The sequence below is a fragment of the Cricetulus griseus genome, chromosome 6 (assembly GCF_003668045.3).
Source record: "Cricetulus griseus strain 17A/GY chromosome 6, alternate assembly CriGri-PICRH-1.0, whole genome shotgun sequence".
NCBI classification, from domain to species: domain Eukaryota; kingdom Metazoa; phylum Chordata; class Mammalia; order Rodentia; family Cricetidae; genus Cricetulus; species Cricetulus griseus.
This window is the reverse complement of record NC_048599.1, coordinates 135,437,125-135,460,356: the sequence shown is the minus strand read 5'-3', so window position 1 is coordinate 135,460,356 and position 23,232 is coordinate 135,437,125. Positions and strand designations below refer to the sequence as shown.

The 23,232-nt window shown below is 40.6% G+C and overlaps 1 protein-coding gene across 1 annotated transcript; it reads right to left on the bottom strand.

Moving 5' to 3' along the window:
* Window positions 1-20,805: 20,805 nt before the first annotated feature.
* Window positions 20,806-21,206, bottom strand: LOC100759487 (small ubiquitin-related modifier 2). Its single transcript, XM_027422738.2, has one exon. It carries the CDS (start codon window positions 21,168-21,170, stop codon window positions 20,883-20,885), a length of 288 nt encoding a protein of 95 aa, XP_027278539.1. The 5' UTR covers window positions 21,171-21,206; the 3' UTR covers window positions 20,806-20,882.
* Between the last annotated feature and the right edge of the window lie 2,026 nt (window positions 21,207-23,232).

The window sequence follows — 23,232 nt, the reverse complement described above, 5'->3', positions numbered from 1 at the left end:
CAGAGACATAAAATGAAATTAAGGTGGGTCACACAGATCTGGTACAGGTCCTAATTTCAACCATGGCCCCAAAGCATTACCTAGTCAGAAAACTCCAGATGTACTTCTGCCCTGGTAGAGCCACAGGGCATCTGTAGCCAATTAGAATAACCTGCAACCTGATACCACAGAAATACCCTTGTTACCTAACAAGAATTGCTTCCTGGGAAAAGGCACCATAAAGTTGTTCACTCTAACCTAAAGAGGACTCCCCCTCCTCCTCATTTTCCTCTTTCCCTTCCTTCCTCTTCTCTTTCTTCTCCATTATTATTGAAAATATTCTTTTCTCAAATAATGTATTCTGATTATGGTTTCCCTCCTTACACTCCTCCCAGTTACTCTCCATCTCCCACTCCATACAGAGCTATTCCCCTTTGCTCTCTAGATAAAGAACAGGTTTCTAGTAGATAATAAAATATAAGACAAAAACTATCACGTAGAGTTGGACAAGACAAACAAAAGGAGCCCAAGAGGAGGCACAAGAATCAAGAGACCCACTTACTTGCTCACTGGGGAATCACATAAAAACACTAAACTAGAAGCCATAACACACACACACACACACACACACACACACACACACACACACACACACACACACGTATGTGCATATATGTGTATTATGTATGTGTATATACAGAGGGTCTAGTGCAGACCTGTGCAGCTCTTATGCATGCTGTTTTATTCTATGAGTTCATGTGAGCTTATGTTAATTTAGAGGGCTTTGTTTTCTTGGTGTCCTCCATCCTCTTCTGAAGGGTTCCCTGAGTTCTGGGGGGAAAGGTTTGATAGATTCATCCTACCCAATGTTCCAAGGTTTCTGACTCTCTGTATAATGTCTGGCTGGGAGTATCTATAATCTACTGAAGGAGGAAACCTCTTCAAGACGCTTGATCTGTGAGTGTAGCAGAATATTATTAGGAGTCACTTTATCACTACATTTTTTTTCCTTTTTGTTCTTTAGTATTTGGTCTTCTGCTTGGTTCCTGGACTATATACTTTCAGGTTCTTGATTACCCAAGCAGCACCAGGTAAGGGTTCCATCTTGTAGAAGTCAAATAAGACACTTTTTATTCCCACAAGCTTTGCACCACCATTGCCCTAGCATAACTTGCAGGCTGGACACCATTGCAGATTAAAGGGTTTGTGGCTGGCTTGGTGATTCTCTTTTGAGAGAGTGCAGAATACCATCCTGTACCAAAGACACTAGAATGTCGGGGTGAAGGCTCTATGTAAGCACTAGTTGGGTTTCTCCATGTTCACTGATTTGTACAGGTGGTGTCTTCAGGAATGGGGCCTTGCTGTTCAGCTAATGGAGCACAGCCTATAGTATTGGCACCAGCCTGGGTTGTTTGGGGAGTCCCATGAGACCCCTTTGGCCAGCAACTCAATTTGATGTAACCCAATTCCAATACTGGAGGCTTCATTTAGTGACAAGAGATGACCAGTTGAAACTCATCTCCCTAATTATTTGACAATTTCATTTAATTGCCTTTATAATGTATATGATATTTATATATTATAATATATGCTTATATATTATATAATAATTATTATGATCTATATGTGCCTTAACATATATGCATATACATACATATGGCCATTTGAGGGGTAGTGTATATATTTATTATTAGTGTATGTATTAATTTCAGCTGTTTCTCTGTATTCCCTTCCTCATTCCCTTCCCCTCTGCACTTGATCCTCCTGTTCCAGCCCCTCATCCTTCCATAACTATCTGTTTTATTTCTCTTTCCTAATGAGGTCTATCTGTTCTTTCTAGTCTCTTATTCTATACCTACCCTCTAGAATTCTATAGAATATGGTTTGGTTATCACTGACTTAACAGTGAATATGAACAAATAAATGAATACATGCCATATTTGTCTTTTGGGTCTGGGATTTCTTACTCAGGGTGGTTTTTTCTTTAGTTCCATTCATTTGTCTGTAAATTTTGTAAAATTTGTCATTGTTTTTGTTTTTTCTTTATATTTTTCTTTAAATTAGAAACAATCTTATTTTATATATCAATCCCAGTTACCTCTCTTTCCCATCCACCCAGCACCCCCACCAACCCCTATCCCATTTCCCTTCTGCTCCCCAGGGAGGGTGAGGTCTTCCATGAGGGATCATTAGAGTCTGTCACATCATTTGGGGCAGGGCCAAGCCCCTCCTCCATGTGTCTAGGCTCTATGGGGAATGAGCTCCCAAAGTCCATTCATAAACTAGTTATAAATACTGTTTCACTACCAGAGGCCTCATAGACTTCCCAGGCCTCCTAACTGACACACACATTCAGGCGGTCTGGTTCAATCGTTTGCTGGTTTCCCAGCTGTCCAGTCTGGGGACCATGAGCTCCCCCTTGTTCAGGTCAGCTGTTTCTATGAGTTTCCTCAGCCTGGTATTGACCCCTTTGCTCATCACTCCTCCCTCTCTACAACTGGATTCCAGGAATTCAGCTCAGTGCTTAGCTGTGAATCTCTGCTTCTGCTTCCATCAGCTACTGGATGACGGCTCTAGGATGGAATATAAGGTAGTCACCAATCTCATTATAGGGGAAAGGCTTTTAAGGTAGTCTCTCAACTTTGCTTAGATTTGTAGTTGGGGTCATCCTTGTAGATTTCTGGACATCTCCCTAGTGCTAGATTTCTCTTTAAACCTATAATGGCTTCCTCTATTAAGGTATCTCTTTTCTTGCTCTCCTCTGTTCTCTATTCTTCCCCTGACTCAATCTTCCTGCTCCCCCATGTCCTCTTCTCCCTCTTCTTCCCCCATTCTCTATCTCCTAACTTCCTCTCCCCTGCTCTCATGCTCCCAGTTTGATCAGGAGATCTTGTCCCTTTCCCCATCTCCAGGGGACCCTGTATGTCTCTCTTAGGGTCCTCTTTGTTTCCTAGCATCTCTGGAGGTTGGATTGTAGGCTGGTAATCCTTTGCTCTATGTTTAATATCCATTTATGAGTGAGTACATAAAGGTCACCTCACTCAGGATGGTCTCTCTAGTTCCATCCATTTGCCTCCAAATTTCAAGATTCCATTGATTTTTTTTCCTCTGAGTAATACTCCATTATGTAAATGTACCACATTTTCTTTATCCATTCTTAAGTTGAGGGGCATCTAGGTTGCTTCCAGGTTCTGGATAATAATGCTGCCATGAACATAGTTGAACATATGTCCTTGTATGAATGGGCATCCTTTGGGTATATGCCTAGGAGTGGAATTGCTGAATCTTGAGGTAGACTTATTTCTATTTTCCTGAGGAACCACCATACTGATTTCCAAAGTGACTGAACAAGTTTGCACTTCCACCAGCAGTGTAGGAATGTTCCCCTTTCTTCATATCCTCTCCAGGATAAACTGTCATTGGTGTTTTTGATTTTAACCATTCTGACAGGTGAGATGGTATCTCAGAGTTGTTTTGATTTGATTTTCCCTGATGGCTAAGGATGTTGAACACTTTCTAAGAATTTTTAGATTTTAGATTTCTAAGAATCATTTTAGATTCCTCTATTGAGAATTGCCTATTTAGTTCTGTACTCCACTTTTTTTTTTTGATTTTTCGAGACAGGGTTTCTCTGTGGCTTTAGAGGCTGTCCTGGAACTCACTCTGTAGACCAGGTTGGTCTTGAAATCACAGAGATCCCCCTGCCTCTGCCTCTCGAGTGCTGGGACTAAAGGCGTGCGCCACCAATGCCACTCCACTTTTTAATTGGATTATTTTGTGTTTTGGTGACTAGCTTCTTGAGTTCTTTGTATATTTTGGAAATCAGCCCTCTGTCATTTTTTTAATGGCTGAGTAATACTCCATTGTATAAATGTATCACATTTTCTTTATCCTTTCTTCTGTTGAGGGACATTTAGATTGTTCCCAATTTTTGGTCCTTATGAACAGAGAAGCAATAAACACGGTTGAACAATTGTCTTTGTGGTAGAATGAAGCATCCATTGGGTATATACCCAAAAGTGGTTGTATTAATCAGGGTTCTCTAGAGTAACAGAATTCATAGAAAGTATCTCTATAGAAAGGGAGTTTATTAGAATGCCTTATAGGCTGTGGTCCAGATAATCCAACAATGAATGCCTATGAGTGGAAGTTCCATGAAGCCAGTAGCTATTCGGTTCATGAGGCTGGATGTCTTAGCTGGTCATCAGTAGATGCTGGAATCCCAAAGAAGTAGGTTCTACTGCCAGTGAAAGTGAGGCAAAGGCAATCAAGCAAAGAAGTCTTACATAGGCTTCCAGCAGAAGGTGGGCCCCAGATTAAAGGTGGGTCTTCCCAACTCAAAACATCGGGTTTAAAGGTAGGTCTTCCTACTTCAAAGATCTAGATTAGAAGCAGATCTTTCCACTTTAAACTAAACAGAAGTCTCACACAGGTGCATTTCTCCACTCTCGGGTTTAAGTTAATTCTAGATGAAGTCAAGTTGATAACCAAGAATAGCCATTACAAGTCTATCTTTTGTCATCTTGACACACAATCATAATCTCCTTGTGCCATGATTAATTTCCAAATACAAACAATGACTAGGTCATGATTATGCCTACACAGTATATAGTTATCACATGTACAAATGAAAATATGTATTTAATCAGGTTATAATTATACCTAACATGACATAATTTTAAAAAGGTAGTATCTTTGTAAAATAGTATAAAATAATATTAGAGTGTATATAAACAATTATTTTTTCTAAGCCAAATACAGGAGAATTCCCTAACCTGCTCATTCTCCTGGTATTATTGCTTTGTTCAGTTACTATGGCTTAGTTTTTATGGGCTTTACATTTTTGTACTGTTTTATTCACTTCTGTTCTTATCTATACTACACTGGTTGCTATGTTTCTGGAATGTTTCTTGGAATGATGAAGTTTGATCTTATACTCTGCACCTGGAAGGAACACAGCACTTTTTATAATATCTGCAATGACAAGTTCTTTTAGGATGCCACTTTACTAAGAAAATATATTCTGGAACAAAAAGAATTTCTCTCTGTTTATGTTTAGTGTGGAGCTATGTATGTAGATAAGGTTGGTCTCCTAGTCCCAGAGATCTGCCTGCCCCTTCCCATCTCCATGAATACTTGAACTAAAAGCTTGCACCAACATATCAGGCAGTTTCTTCTTGGTGTCCTACAACCATAAACAATTAAGTTCATATTAGCTCATTATAAAATATATCATTTTTTTGTGGGACTCAAGATAATGACTAAATTCTACTATGGCATGTAGAATGAGAACTTTCGGCTCGGTATTAGGAGTTCATTGTTCCATTGGACTAGGCAGAAGACAGTGGCCTGAGTTGTTCAGTGACATTTAATGCCATAGGTTTAGGGTGGAGGCATGAGCGTGGCTCTCACTGGAGAGCTAGAATACCTTTCCTTGACTGGACTCAGCTCTACCCACACTTTTGGCTTTGGAATGGACCAAGGCAGAAGACACTGCTCAGATGCACTAAATTCTTCCTTCCACAAGGTGGCACCCCATGCCTTGTGTGCCCATCTTCATTTCCTCAGGACAAGCATATGAATACCTTTGCCAGAAGAGGTCGCAGAAGCACCACCTATTGTTTCCCAACCTGGTAAACGAAGCTGCCATGACTGGTTAAATTGAGACCATATTTATACACATCATAGAGCAGTGGCCAGAATAGAGGAAGGAGCTATTTTAAGCCTGTCACCAGCATGAATTAGAAGTTGGCATGGGGCTCTATTCTATCATGCAATGATGTATTGAAGTCTTTAATACTTGATAATATAGAGACATAAAAGTAAAAAGAAGGAAGTGTTAAATCATTTTGTCTTCAGATAGTATGAAAACATTTCTGAAAACCTCCAGACTATCAATGCAACAGCCACCATCATATACCAGCCAGGAAACAGGTAGGCTAGTTGCAGTCTCCCAAATTAATCACTAGCTCCTCCAAATTAATCCCCCAGTCCCATCCCAGCTCTGCAGCAGAGTATCTATTGCAGCCTCCCTTCCCTTCCTGCTTGTATCTCCAGTGGATCACACAGCTCTTCCCATCCAAACTCCCTTCCCCGCTTGCTGATTTATCCCAGCTCCAATTCCAGGAGTCACTTGCTTCCAGGGAAACAGGTAGGCTAATGGCACATCTTCACCTCTCTCTTCATTCCTCCAAGTCCAGTCCCCTAGTCTCATACCCAGCTGTGCAGCATAATACCTATGGCAATTTTTCCCAACCTCATCTCTGATGGATTCCACAGATTTCCCCTGTTTTCCTAACCTCCCTTCCTCCATAATTTGCATTATCTCTCCCATCAACTCTAGCAGGCACTCTCTGGAGACACAGGCCACTGCAGCCAGGGAAGCAGGTAGGCTAATGGCAGATCTTCACTTCTCCCTCTTCTCCTTGAAACTAACTCTCCAGCTCTGTAGTAGAATCCCTGCGGCAGTCTCCCATCCCCATCCTGCACCCATAAAGTGGATCACATTGATCTTCCCCTCCAAACTTCCTTCCCCCAATGCATTGCTTTGTCCCAGCCTCTAGCTGGCACTCCTTGAGAACCCACACAGCGTTCTGACCATGGAAACAGAAGACTAACTGCAGATTCACCTCTACCTCTATTCCTCCAAATCCAATCCCCCCGTCTCACCCCCATCTCTGTAACAGATGTTGTGGCCTTTTCTCACTCTCTGCCCCCCCCCCCCATTTCCAAGGAGCAAATTAAGCAGATCTTGGTGGAACACCCTGATTTCTTCCTTATTGTGGAGCTTCTCTGTCACCTCCAGCCCATCCCTATTCTTAAGTTTCAGGTCTAATACCCAGAAACGTATTTTACTTGGACACCACCCCCCCACAAGTACTCACACCTATTAGGACTCCAGAAGATTTTTCAGCAGGCAATACACAATCACCACATTCTCCTAAGGACCAGGGAGGAAACAGAAACTAAGGAGCAAACCCACCCAACAAAGACAAGACAGACATCAGCACAGACATCTGTCCAATCCTAGATGCCTAGACACCAGCATAAAAAACATCATCAGTGGCCATCATCGCTAGACATAAGTCTCCACCATGGTAAAGGGTTGAGAAAAGATATTCCCAGCAAATGGACTTAAGAAGCAAGCCGTTATAGCCGTTTAAATCTCTAACAAAAGAGACTTCAAACAAAAGCAAATCAGGAGAGATAGGGAAGGACACTACATACTCATCAAAGGAAAATTCAACAAGGTGGCATTACAATTCTTAGCATCTATGTCCCAAACACAAGGCCCCCAAGTTTTCAAAAAGAAAAAAAAAACAACAAAAAGTACTTCAACAGCTTAAATGACATATTGGCCCTCATACACCAATAAGGGAGACTTCAGTACCCAACTCTTATCAGCAGACAGGTTACCCAGACAAAAGCTAAACAGAGAAATATTGGAACCAATTAAAGTTATTTCTAATGGACCTAACAGATATCTACAGAACATTTTACCAAAACACTGAAAGAATATATCTTCTTCTCAGCACCTGCTGGAACTTCCTCCAAAATTGACTACATACTTATACACAAAGCAAGTCTCCACAGAAACAAGGGCATTTAAATATCTGACCAACATGGTTTAAAGCTAGATATCAACAAAAATAGAAACAACAGAAAACTTACAAATTCATGGAACTGAACAACTCTCTACTAAATAAAAAAATTGGTCAAGACAGAAATAAAGAAATTAAAGATTTTATAGAATTGAGTGAAAACAAATATACAATATTTACAAATTTATGGGGCACAATGAAGGCTGTTTTAACAGGCAAGTTCCTAGCACCAACTGCCTACAATTGGAGAGATCTCAAACTAGAAATTTATAGCACACCAGAAAGCTCTAGACCAAAAAGAAGGACACCCAAGAGTAGTAGATGGTAAAACATAATGACAATTAGGGCTGAAATACATAAAAAGAAACAACAAAATTATGCAAATGATCAATGAAAGAGTTCTTTGAGTAAAAAAGGTTGACAAATCCTTATATAAATTAATTAAAAAGCAGAGAAAGAAGACCCAAATCAATAAAATTATAAATGAAAAGGGGGACATAACAGCAGACACCAGAAAAATAAAATCATAAGGATACACTTTAGAGACCTGTACTCCAAGTTGGAGAAAATAAAAGAAATAATTTACTCAATAGGTACCAATTTACCAAAGGTAAATCAAGATAAGCTAAACAATTTAAACAGACCTAAAATCCACAGTGAAATAGAAGCAGTAATTAAAATTCTTCCAACCAAAACCAAACCAAACAGAAAGCAAAAACAAAAACAAAACCCAGGGCTAGATGGTTTAAGTACAGAATCCTGCTAGACTTTCAGAGAGTTAATGCCAGTAATCCTTAAATTATTCCACAAAATAGAAACAGAAGGAACATTGCCTGACCTAGTAAGAGCATGGAGACCCTAGTCATAAAGCTGGGGAACTAGCATTAGACTGAACCAAGCCCTCTGAATGTGGGTGCCAGCTAGGAGACCAGGACAGTCTATGGGACTTCTAACAGTGGAGCCAGTCTTTATCCCTAGAGCACAAATGAACTTTGGTAGCCCACTCCCTATGGAGGGATACTATTGCAGCCCAGATACAGCAAGGAGGGCCCAAGCCCTCCCCCAAATGATATGACAAACTTTGAAGGTCCCTCATGGAAGGCCTCACCATCCCTGGGGAGGAGTTGGGGGATGGGTTGGGGGGGCTGGTGGGAAACATGGGAGGATTGGAAGGCGAGGGAATTGGGGGGATGGATATGTAAATATGAGTATTAAAGAATTTAAATAAAAAACTTAATGAGAAAAATGGATACAGATGTTACGATAAATCTTTCTGCCAAAAGTCACCGAGCCCCATCGCCATGTGAGTGCTCTATGCCAGCCATCCACCTGAGTTAGGGCCCAAATGAATACACAGAAACTTGTATTAGGTTCAAATGCTGCTTGGCCAATGACTAGGATTCTCATCTGTTAGCTCAGTCTTAACTATCATAAACCTATATATTTTATAAGACTTACCTTATCGGACACCCCTCCTTGCCAGTGGCTCACATCCCGCCGCTGGAGGAGGAAGGGGAAAAAGGGACCCTTCCTATTTCTCTTTGCTCAAATATGAGTCTCCTTGCTATGTCGCTTCCGGCCTGGATCACCACTTCTCTACTACATTTCCCAGAATCCTCTTTGAGTCCTAGTCCTGTCTAACTTGATGTTTCATTGGCCAAACAGTACTTTATTAAACAATCAATAAGATAAACATACACAGAAGTACTTCCCCCATCATACAGATCCAAACAAAATTGTCAATAGCGGAAATTCAAGTGGCTGAGAAACATTTGAAGAAATGTTCAATGTTCATATCCATCAGGGAAATGCAAATCAAAACTACTTTGAGAGTCCATCTTACACCTGTTAGAATGGCTAACATCAACAGAAAAAGTGACAGCTTATGATGGTGAGGATATGGAGTAAGAGGAACACTCATACATTGCTGATGGGAGTGCAAACTTATACAGCCACTGTGGAAATCAGTGTAGTGGTTCCACAGAAAGATGGGAATGGGTCTACCTCAAGACCTATTTTTGTTATTCTTGGGCATTTACCCAAAAGATGCTTTACTCTACCACAGAGATACTCTCCCAACCATGTTCATTTCTTCTATATTCATAATAGCCAGAAATTGGAAACTTAGATGTCCCTCAACAGATGAATGCAGAAAATGTGTTATATTTACACAGTGGAGTATTACTCAGCCACTAAAACTGATGTCATGAAATTTGCAGGCAAATGAATGGAACTAGAATAGAATCATCTTGAGTGCACTATCCTAGACCTAGAAAGAAAAATATGGTTGCATTCACTTATATGTGGATATTAGCTGTTAAGTCAATGATAACCAAGCTACAATCCATAGAACCACAGAGGAGAGGGTATGCGTAGAATAAGGTACTAGTATTAGAGGGAACAGATAGAGATCACTAGAAAAGAAAAATAGAATAGATAGTAATGGATGGTAGGGATGAAAAAGAAGGATAAGTTTGGGGGAAGGGGTAAAAGGGAGAGAATATGGAGAGAGACAGCTAAAATTAAGTGCCATTTGATAGGTAGTATGGAAACCTATACAGTAGAAACTTCTTAAAATATATACATCACCAAATAAAGGGGGAATCCCAACTGACATTTCTTATTACTAAATGAAACCTTCAGTAGTGGGATTGGGTTACATCTAACTAACTGGGATGTTGGCCAAAGGGATTCCATGGGAATCCCCAAAGAATTCAGGCTGGTACCAATACTATAGGCTTCCCTCCATGAATTGACAACAAGGCCCTGTTGCTGAAGACAACACCTGTACAAAATATTGAATATGGTGAATCCAACTGGTGTCTACATAGAGCCTTCACCCCTACATTCTAATGTCTTTGGTACAGGAAGGTACTCTGCACACTATCAAAAGAGAAACATAATCATTGATATAGGATAATCTTCTTGTACACTGTGAAGATGTGTCTTTGCCAAGGCACCTTCTGATGGGTTTAATAAAGAGTTGATGGCCAATAGCTAGGCAGGAAAGGACAGGTGGGATTTCTGGGGAGAGAGAGAAAGAGGAGAATGATTCTAGGTGTGCAGATTATGCCAGCAACACAGAGCAAGCCAGACATATGGTACAGAGGAGAGGTAACCAAGCCACATGGCAAAATGTAGATTAATGGAATCAGGTTAATGAATAAGAGCTAGTTGGGGAAAAGCCTAAGTTAAAGGCCAAGATTTAATAATTAATATTAAGTCTCTGTGCCATTATTGGGGAGGTGACAATCCCACAAAGGAAAGTTCAACTGTGTTTGAACAAACTTACTACAAGTCACCAAGCCACAAACCCTTTAATCTGCAATGATGCCCAGCCTGCAAAATATGCTAGGGCAGTGGTGGCACAAAGCTTGAGGGAATAAGCAACTAATATCTAATTTGACTTAAGGCCCACTCCACATACCCACATCCATACCTGACACTGCTTAGGCAAACAAGAACCTGAAACTGTATGTCCCAGGGACCTAGGGGAAAAACAAATAGTAGTGGTCTAAAAAAAACAACAACAGCAGCAACAAGAACCACATAGTGATAAAATGACTCCTAATGATATTCTGCTATACTCATAGATCAGTACCTTGCTCAGCCATCGTCAGAGACGCTTCTTCCTGCAGCAAATGGAAATAAACACAAAGACCTACATCCAGACATTATGCAGAATGTGAGGGACTCAGGAACACTGAGCCCAAGTGGGATGTATCCATCAAATCCCTCGCCTCACTCAGAAGTGGTGGATACTAAGAAAACAGGACCCTCTAAATGAACATGAGCAACTCGTTTGAGCTAACAGAGACTGAAGCAGCAACCACAGGGCCTTCATGTGTCTGCAGCAGGTCCTCTGCACTTTTATTCTGGCTTCTGGTTTAGTGCTTTCATGGGATTCCCTAGCAAGCCAACAAGTGGGGTTCTTGATTTTGTACCTTCTCTTGGGCTCTTTTCCTTCTGTTTGTCTTGTTCAACTCCATGTGATAGTTTTTGTTTCATTGTATTCTGCTTTATTTTGTTATAATTTAAAGAAACGAATGAATGAGAATCTAGCCACTAGGTTAAAGGTTAACAACTGATTTGTCACTTATACTTGTTGGGAGAGGGAAAAACCAGTTTTCTCTAATAGAGTCACACTGTGAATATCAATTGCTCCAGGACAGGGCTCATGTTCAGGAGTAGTTGACTAGCATATAATGACCTCCACAAGTTTTTGTGTGTTTTTATTTTGTTACAGTTTTATTGGGGATGTGTGTGGTTTTGTTTTATTGGTTTGGGAGGTTTTATTGTTGTATTAGGGTTTTTTTTCTAAGGAACTTAAAGTTGGGTAGGAGGTGAGGGGGGACAGGATCTGGAAGGATGTGGTGGGGGGAAGGTTATGAAATTAAATAATATAAATAAAAACAAAAACAAAACAATAATGAGAAAGAGCTACTATCAACACTAGGTAAAAGTTTCAAGCTGATTGATTATTAATTATTATATGTGAAGTATAGGAAAAATTCAAAGCAAAAGCATATGCTAATAAATACTGAACAAGACTGCATGTATTTTTAATTTTTTTTTATTAGTTCAAATTAGGATCAAGCTTGTTTCACATGTCAATCCCTTCTCCCTCCTCTCCCTATCCCCCGACCTAGTCCCCTACCCCATCCACCCTCCACTCCCCAGGCAAGGTAGGGCCCTCGATGGGGGCTCCCCACATCATCCTGGGCCGGGCCTAGGCCCTCCCCCATGTGTCCAGGCCTAGAGTGCATCCCTTCACGTGGGATGGGCTCTCAAAGTCCCTTCTTACACCAGGGAAAAATACTGATCCACTACTAGGGGCCCCTAGAGTGCAGAGGCCTCCTCATTGACATCCATGTTCAGGGGTCTGGATCAGTCCTCTGTTGGCCTCCCAGACAGCAGTCTGGGGTCCATGTCCACCCCATTGTTCAGGCCGACTGTTTCTGTGGGTTTCGCCAACCTGGTACTGACCCCTTTGATTTTCATTCCTCCCTCTCTACAATTGGGTTCCAGAGTTCAGTTCAGTGTATATCTGTGGGTGTCTGCCTCTGCTTCCATCAGCCACTGGATGAGGGCTCTAGGATGGCATAAAAAGTAGTCATCAGTCTCATTATAGGGGAAAGGCGTTTAGGTTATCCTCTCCACCATTGCCTAGATTGTCAGTTCCTGTCATCCTTGTAGGTCTCTGGAAATCTCCCTAGTGCCATATATATATATATATATATATATATATATATATATATATATATATATGTGTGTGTGTGTGTGTGTGTGTGTGTGTGTGTGTGTGTGTGTGTGTGTGTGTGGCACAGAACTCTGTCCTTCTCAGTCAGTGCCCCAGTGACTCTGGCATGGAGTGTACACTGAGGCATTCCACCTAGAGAAGTTGCTTCAGATTGACAGTGTTACATGTAACACAGGGTTTAGTTTTTTATATTTGAGTCTAATTCTAAATTCCAATTAAAATTTTATGTTGCCTAATTCTAGATTCTAAGCACAGGAAATGTGTATGCCGGGAATCTCCCTTTGTTCCCCACGTCTTTCCCTACTGCATGGATCACTCCGGTTATTTCTAGCACCTCCTGCCATTATTTAACGTACCCAAGCAGAGCCGCAGCTGCATCCATGCCAGCCTTTCTCCACAAATGGCAGCAGCCTATGGACACTGCTCTGCTCCTTGCTTTGTCACTGACAAGACTCAGAACAGTCGTCCTTGCTGCCTTTGCTTTGACAATGCCTGTAATGTGGATATTTGCCAGCAGAGGGAGGAGAGCATTACTTTTTTCAGAGAAAGGACCCCTTCCAGGTATAGCATGCATCTTAGCCTGCTGACACTGGACATGAAAGATTTTTCCTTTAGACAATAGCAGCCAGCAATACCCTGTCCTGCATCCTGGTGTGTGTTTCCAGCTGGCCAGTAACAGACCTTGGTTTCATGCCTGCCAGACCACTTGGAGCAGGCACATGTGTGGAAATAAACGAGAGTCCTTCCAGGTAGATGAAAAATCACTGAATAGTCTTTTTTAAAGTGATCAAAGGTGAGAAGATTAATTATACCAAAGTGACACAAATCCCTCCAAACACTGAAGGTAGAATGGACTTCACAAGAAATCTGATGGCTTCAGATTGGAAAAATGGACATGAAATTTTTCATGAGAAATGCTCAGATTAATTTCACTGTTTGAACTTAAAGATCAACATAATTGAAGGGAAAGAAATACAATACCCAGACAGCTACCAATACCTGATTTTTGAAAAAGACCACACACACACACACACACACACACACACACACACACACACACACACACACACAGTGAAGCAAAAAGCATCTTCAACAAATGCTACATGTAGAAAAATGAAACCAGAAAGGAAATGGACAATTTTCTGGTCAGATTTCACTTTCCAAAATTAAATCAAGAACAGATAAGCAACTTAAATAGACCTATAACCTCTAATGAAATTGAAGCAGTCATTAGAAGTCTCCCAACCAAAAAAAGCCCAGGGCCAGATGGCTTCAGTGCAGAATTCTACCAGAAATTCAAAGTACAGCTAATACCAATTCTCCTCAAAGTATTCCACACAATAGAAGCAGAAGGGTCATTACCAAACTCTTTTTATGAGGCCACAATAACCTTGATACCCAAGCCACACAAAGACACAACTAAGAAAGAGAACTACAGAACAATATCCCTCATGAACATTGACGCAAAAATTCTCAATAAAATATTGGCAAATCTGGGGTCGATATGCTTTCCCTTTTTCAGGCCAACTGTTTCTGTGGGTTTCTCCAACCTGGTACAGACCCCTTCGTTCTTCATTCCTCCCTCTCTTCAACTAGGTTCCAGATTTCAGCTCAGTGTATTTCTGTGGATGTCTGTCTCTGCTTCCATCAGCCACTGGATGAGGACTCTAGGACATCATAGAGAGTAGTCATCAATCTCATTCTAGGGGAAGGGCTTCTTTGGGAGGCCAGTACGAGACTGATCCAGCCCCCTGATCATGGATGCCAATGGGGAGGCCCCTGCACTCCAGGGAGCCTCCGGAGGTGGACTGGCGTTTTGCCCTGGTGTGTGTGTGGGGACTTTGAGAGCCCATCCCACTTGAAGGGATGCGCTCTGTCTCTGGACACATGGGGAGGGGCCTAGGCCCAGCACAGGAAGATTTGGTGGACTTTGTGGAGCCCCTGTTGGGGGCCCTACCCTGCCTGGGGAGTGGTGGGTGGATGGGGTGGGGGGTAGGTTGGAGGTGGGGGAGAAGGAATGGGGGTGAGGGGAGGGAGAGGGAGAGGGGACTTACATGTGAAACAAGCCTGTTCCCTAACTTGAATTAATAATAATAATAATAATAATAATAATAATAATAATAATAATAATAAAAGTAAAAAAAAATATTGGCAAATCGAATCCAAGAATACATCAGAGAAATCATCCATCCCGATCAAGTAGGCTTCATCCCAGGGATGCAAGGATGGTTCAACATATGAAAATCCATCAATGTAATCCACCATATAAACAGACTGAGAAAAAAAAATCACATGATCATCTCACTAGATGTCGAAAAAGCCTTTGACAAAATCCAACATCCCTTCATGACAAAGGTCCTGGAGAAATCAGGTATAACAGGAACATACCTCAATATAATAAAAGCAATATACAGCAATCCAACAGCCAACATCAAATTAAATGGAGAGAAACTCAATGCAATTCCCCTAAAATCAGGTATGAAACAAGGCTGTCCACTCTCTCATACCTCTTCAATATTGTCCTTGAAGTTCTAGCTAGAGCAATAAGACAACAAAAGGAGATCAAGGGAATACAAATCTGAAAGGAAGAAGTCAAACTCTCACTACTTGCAGATGATATGATAGTCTACATAAGTGACCCGAAAAACTCAGCCAGGGAACTCCTACAGCTGATAAACACCTTCATCAAAGTGGCAGGATACAAGATTAACTCAAAAAAGTCTGTAGCCCTACTATAAACGGATGACACATTGGTGGAGAAAGAAATCAGAGAAGCATCACCCTTTACAATTGCCACAAACAACATAAAATACCTTGGAGTAACACTAACCAAAAAAGTGAAAGACCTGCACCATAAGAATTTTGAGTCTCTAAAGAAAGAAACTAAAGAAGATACCAGAAAATGGAAAGATCTCCCATACTCTTGGATAGGTAGGATCAACATAGTAAAAATGGCAATCTTGCCAAAAGCAATCTACAGATTCAATGCAATCCCCATCAAAATCCCAACACATTTCTTCACTGACCTTGAAAGAACCATTCTCAACTTCATATGGAGAAACAAAAGACCCAGGATAGCAAAAACAACCCTGTATAATAGAGGAACTTCTGGAGGCATCACTATCCCTAACTTTAAGCTCTATTACAGAGCTATAGTCCTGAAAACAGCTTGGTATTGGCACAAAAATAGACAGGTAGACCAATGGAATAGAGTTGAAAACCCTGAAATTAACCCACACACCTACGAACACCTGATTTTTGACAAACAATCCAAATATATACGCTGGAACAAAGAGAACATCTTCAACAAATGGTGCTGGCATAACTGGATGCAAACATGTAGAAGACTACAGATAGACCCAAGCCTTTTGCCCTACACAAAACTTAAATCAAAATGGATCAAAGACCTCAACATAAACCCAGCCACACTGAACCTACTAGAAGATAAAGTGGGAAATACCCTTGAATTAATTGGTACAGGAGACCGATTCCTGAACATAACACCAGTAGCACAGACACTGAGATCAACAATTGATAAATGGGACCTCCTGAAACTGAGAAGCTTCTGTAAGGCAAAGGACATAGTCAGCAAGACAAAACGACAGCCCACAGACTGGGAAAAGATATTCACCAACCCCACATCTGACAGAGGGCTGATCTCCAAAATATACAAAGAACTCAGGAAGCTATTCTCAAAAACACCAAACAATCCAGTTAAAAAAATGGGGTACAGAACTAAATAGACAATTCTTAATAGAGGAATCTAAAATGGCTGAAAGATACATAAGAAAGTGTTCAACATCCTTAGCCATCAGGGAAATGCAAATCAAAACAACTCTGAGATACCATCTTACTCCTGTCAGAATGGCTAAAATCAAAAATACCAATGACAGTTTATGCTGGAGAGCATGCAGAGAAAGAGGAACACTCCTCCACTGCTGGTGGGAGTGACAACTTGTACAGCTACTTTGGACATCAGTATGGTGACTCCTCAAGAAAATGGGAATGAGTCTACCACAAGATCCAGCAATTCCACTCCTAGGCATATACCAAAAAAAGCACATTCATATAACAAGTACATCTGTTCAACCATGTTCATAGCAATATTATTTGTAATAGCCAGAAACTGGAAGCAGCCTGGATGCCCCTCTACCTAAGAATGGATAGAGAAAATGTGGTACATTTACACAATGGAGTACTACTCAGCAGAAAAAAACAATGGAATCTTGAAATTTGCAGGAAAGAAAATGGATGGAACTTGAAGAAACCATTCTGATCGAGGTAACTCAATTACAAAAAGACAAACATGATATGTACTTACTCATATGTGGACCTGCTTTATGATACATAGTAGTGACCGTGTTTTACCAGAGCTGTTTTTAATGATGTTGCTCAGAATGGTTTCCTTCCAGATGATGATTGAGAAGCTAATTAAAAAAATATGGTACCAGGTACCACAAGGGTAACAGAACTGTGCTATTTTTCTGGGATTTTGTTTTTTACTTTTTTTTTTTAATGGAGAGTGCTGGATATCTCTACAATTTTGTTTAAATGACTTCAGAACCTGGAAAAGCTGTTGCTGCTATTGATGCATAACATACTGCCATTATTGGTCTTTTTATATAAATATAATATATATATATATATATATATATATAATTTGAATTTTTGGAAACTTTAGCTGTGCTGTCAACTTTGGAAAAAAGTATCCCAGTTTACTGCGTTCAGTTAGTATTGTACAAAAATTAACAGCCATATTGTTCTAGAAATGTTGAACTTAATTTTTTTTCCATTTGTACAGGGGTAATGCACTGTATTAAATATGTAAGGTCTTAAAAAAAAGAAGGGATTTTGAGAGCCCATCCCATATGAAGGGATGCGCTCTTGACCTGGACACATGGGGAAGGGCCTAGGCCTGGCCCAGGATGATGTGGTTGACTTTGGGCAGCCTCTTTTGAGGGCCTTACCGTGCCTGGGAAGTGGAGGGGGGATGGCTAGGGGCAGGTGGGATGTTGGGGGGAGGGGAGGGAGAGGGATTAGGGATTGACATCTGAAGCAAGCTTGTTCCTAATTTGAACTAATAAAATAAAAAAATAATAAAAAAAGAAAAATGAAACCAGATCCTTATCTCTCAATTCACACAAAGCAACTCAAAATAATTGAAGGCCTTAATGTATGATGGGAAACTCTAGAACTATTAGGAAAAGAAAGAAAATACTTCAAAATGTAGGTATAGGCTAATAATATTTTGGAGTTACCTCATATTTATCTCCCTGTCTACAGTGTAGTCTGGGGTGTTACGATAAATCTTTCTGCCAAAAGCCTCCGAGCCCCACTGCCACATGTGTGCTTTATGCCAGCTGCCTGCCCAAGTTAGGCCCAAATGAATACACAGAAACTTGTATTAGGTTCAAAGCTGCTTGGCCAGTGACTAGGATTCCTCATCTGTTAGCTCAGTCTTAATTATCATAAATCTATATATGTTATAAGACTTATCGGACGCCTTATTGGTGTCCCTCCTTACCAGTGGATCACATCCTGCCGCTGGAGCAGGAACGGGAAAAAGAGGGACACTTCCTGTTTCTCTTCACTCAAATATGAGTCTCCTTGCTATGTCACTTCCGGCCTGGGTCACCACTTCTCTACTACATTTCCCAGAATCCTCTTTGACTCCTAGTCCTGTCTAACTTTCTGTCTCATTGTCCAAACAGTATTTTATTTAACAATCAATAAGATAAACATACACAGTACATTTCCCATCACTGGGGTCTCTTTGGAAGTGTGTGCAGGCTTGTTGGAAGCTGTCTTATCATTTAACTAGTTACGGTTAGCTGAATTAGAAGGAAGGTATATGAAAGGACAATGATGCCTTACATATGTTTCTAAAGTGCTTCAAGTGGCCAGCTGGACAGTTTCGACTGGCCCTGAGACTAGTCTCTGCCCTTGTCTGTCTAACTTGGTCATCTCACACCCAGCTATAAGCCCTCTTACCTGCCTCTTCCTCAGCACTCTAGATCCTGCTGTTTTAACCCATAATATTCCTTTTAACTACAGCCTTGGCCCTCACCACAACATCTGTGAGCAGCTTTCAGTTTTTACCTTCAACCCTATTCCCTTAATACCTATAGACAGCTACTGCCTGCCTCAGTAGGACAGCTATACTACTCCTGGGTATCTTCCCTAAGGCCTCCTGGCCAGCATATCAGAGAGACACTTGTACACCTGAAAGAGAACAGAATCAAACATGGGATATGGTTATTAATGGTATATTTATTAAGAAGAAATACTCATACAAGAGGCAACCAGATTGGCACTCTGAGAAGTCCAGTCTCAGACATACTCTGAGACCTGACCTGAACCCCAAAAGAGGGTGAGAGCCTCCTTCCCAGATCTTTTATCCCATCCCTTCTGCCTACCTATGACCATGCCCAGACAGGTATGGTCAGCACTACAGGTACGTGAGATTACTCCATACAATTCCCCCTTTAGTCTAAAAAAAAAGATTTAGACTTGAAACAAAACTAAATTGTGTAAAAATGTCTTAACATATGTAAGAGCATATATACATAGAAGATGAAGGATAATTTTGTACCAAACATCGTAAGTAGAAACTTTACATAGTAAGACGAATTGTGATATACAAATTATACATGTAAGTTAACATTATACCAGGATCTATAACAGTGTAAGTTGTCTATAGCTAGTAATCACTAAGGTGAATCACAAGAAGATATAATAGTCTATCTGTATCTCATCCTAACCATATCTATCCCATCTAAACTCTAAGTTCATCTGAAAGAGATGTTCAAGTCTGAACACTTCCTTCCAAACCCATTCCTAAACAATAGAAAACTAACCCTAAACAGGTATACATTATCATTTAGTATCAACAGTAGGGAAACGGGGCATAGTGTTCTTAGTGTAACTTCCTGCTGAAATGGGACGATGATTCTGTAGGAAGTAAATTTTAGAGTAGTGAAGGTCTTAAGTGGATTACCTACATTTGTACCCAGTCTGAGTTTGGCAGGAGATGCTTGATTGAAGTTCTTGATTGAAGTTCTTTTTTTTTTTAAACAAGAAGTTTATTTAAACAACAAGACACTTGACTTGAAGGGAAAACTATCTAGGATCATTTTCTTCAAGAGTAATTTACCCTTACTTAAATACAGATTGCTCTACACGTAACAGCTACGTACAAAAAAGTTATAAAATTGTCCTTGGTTTTACAATGATAAATGATAAACATTAAAATTCTCCAATCAAACAAGGTATGCAAGGATTTTATTGTTGGGTTCTTTTGTTAAAATATTGAGAGCAAAATAACTTACTGGAAAATAAAGATAAGAGCTGAATGAGCATGCCACTAATGGAGAAAGGGGGATATTTTCACAGAACCAGTACTTCCCCCCAGACCATCTCCATCTGATGTCAATCAAAACAAAACATTGGCCATTCAGCTTTAGGCCCTATCCCAAATAAGGCCAGGAGGCCTTAGGCCAGATACCCAGAAGTAGTATAGCTGTCCTATTGAGGCAGGCAGTAGCTGTCTATAGGTATTAAGGGAATAGGGTTGAAGGTAAAAACTGAAAGCTGCTCACAGATGTTGTGGTGAGGGCCAAGGCTGTAGTTGAAAGGAATTTTATGGGTTAAAATAGCAGGATCTAGAGTGCTGAGGAAGATAGACTCTGATGACACCCTATGGAAGGCCTCACCATGCAGGGGGAGCAGAACGGATATGTGATAGGTAGGGTTTTAGTTGGGGGGGGTGGTAGGGGAGGACGGGAGGGAGAAGGGAACTGGAATTGTCATGTAAAACAATCCTGTTTCTAATTCAAATAAAAAAAGTTAAATAAAAAAAAGCACAACTTGCTTGTGCACATACACCAGTTACTTTATGTACAATAAAAAAATGGGGACAGGGAGATGAAAGAACAGAGAAAACCATACTGTCAGGATTCGGTGGAACCAAATTGTGGCTTTCTAATTGCGAATGTGTTCTTGGTCTATAACAAAATTCTGGAGTAAAGTAGCAGGTTCCCTTTTTAGTAGACACCACCTGTCTGCTGCTGGAACACATCAATCGTATCTTCATCCTCCATTTCCACCTGTGCAGATGTGTCTGTTTCATTGATGGGCTGTCCATCAAACCGGAATCTGACCTGCCTCATTGACAATCCCTGTCGTTCACAATAGGCTTTCATTAGTTTACTAAGTGGTGTATGCCTCTTAATCTTAAACTGCACCACAGAACCATCCTGCCCCGCCACCTTCAAATTAATATGATCGTTGTTCTCAGTCTTGACTCCTTCCTTGGGTTTCTCCTCGGCCATGGCAAGAGCTGGAGTCTCCTCAGCTGCCGCTTCACAAAATAGGTACCGGGTCCGCAATGAAGGAGCACACAGACAACACCAGAAGCCTTGATTGAAGTTCTTATCTGAAGCTCTGGCCAGAGTGTAATTAGAACATGCACCATCTCAGCTAGCTGCTCTAGAGTTGTCTAGAGCAATGTAGTCCCAAACCGATTTTAAAGTGGTGATTGTGAGTTCAAATGCACCAAGTTGGAAATCCAGTGGAATTGATGAAGTGGGGCCCCATTTTCTTTCCGGAGAATTTAAAGATTGCAGTTAGGAAATTTTTTATTTGCTGTGGGGGGCACTTAAACATTAATGTCAGCACAGAAATATCAACTTTTATAAGGATGCATACCGGGAAGAGCACCAATAGGAAACATAATAATTATGAGGGAAATTAGACTTTCAGAGAAATAACCAAGTGTAGACAAATGACAGTCCCTAGATTTTTGTCTTCTTCTGTCTTACATCATATGGCTTCTTGATATAATACAGAAACTCTGAATTTTATTTTAACAACATGCTTGGATTTAGAGGAGGAGGGACAAATCTGACTCTAAAGCCAGCACTGGTTTAAGTGAATTGGGACTAAAAGTTACTAGGAAGTAAAGAGAAATAGATTCTTGTATAGAAATAGTTTTAAAGTTTATCACATGATAGATTTTCCTTTGTTTGATGGTTCTCTTTGGGTTGCTGTCCTCTCTGTTTTAGGTATCTGCACGTTTAGTGTCTTCTTGTATTTTGGAGACCAGTTTTCCTGTGAAGACAAGAACTATTGCAGCACTATTTATAACAACTAAGTTATGGAAACAGCCTAGGTATCCCACAACAAAGGAACAGAAAAAGAAACTGTGGGCTATGAGATTTTTCCTTAATCATAAAGAAGATTGAACCTACATATTTACAAAAAATAGATGCAATCTGAGCTAACCCTATCCATGAAAATAAACCAGTCTCAGAAAGACAGATAGCACATATTTCTTCTGTTTCTTTTTTCTTAAATACATATGGGTGTTTTACCTGCATGTATATCTGTACATTACATGTGTGTCTGATGACAGAGGAGGCCAGCCAAACGAGGTGTGAGCTACCTTGAAATTAGATGTTCTCTACAAGAGCAGGAAATGAGTCATCTTTCTGTCACCAATATCACATGCTTTATGGCTTCTAGATTTTGTAAGGATATGTAAAAGCATGTATGTCTGTATATTGTGAAAAAAGTAAAACTGTCTAGAGGACTAAAAGGGTGTAATAGGAAAGCTGAAAGCAGGGAAGACACTAATGGTAGGGAGAGGATAAGCTCAACATATGGTACTAACTGTGGTGATATATTGTTTATGATCAAATAAAGCCACTGAAGATTACAATGCAAAGCCAGTCACACTAGACAGCCATAGAAGCTGGGCAGTGGTGTCACATACCTTTAAACAAGAGACAGAGGCAGATGGATCTCTGTGAGTTGAAGGCCACTCAGGGCTACACGGGAGTGAATCAGTCTAAAAGAAAAACAGAGCACATACCTTTAATACCAGCACTAGAGATGTATATATGATAGGATCAGAGTCTTGATTGCTGGCATTCATTCTCCAGCCACACTGAGGTCAGGATAGCTCCAGCCCTGGCAGAGGTAAGAGCTCTCTGGTAGCTTGGCTGCGTTGCTTCTCTGATCTTCAATGCTTAAACCCCAATATCTGTCTCTGGGCTTTTATTTTTGTGTCACAACATACTTTCTTGAAAATTACACACACACACACACACACACACACACACACACACACACACACACACACACCACACTTGTGGAATAGTTGCACTATGGCTCAGCAGGTAAAAACAATTGCTACACACATCTGATGACCTGAGTTCAATCTCTGGGAACCATAGTAGAAGCTAAGACCTGAGTTATGGCTCATATGTATACACACTTACACACACACAGAGTAATCAATAAAAAAATTGAAAATTAGTAAGCATTTGGATGTGGAGGTACAAGCATCAGGAATTGGAGATACCTCTCCCAACATTCATTTGCTTCCAAAAA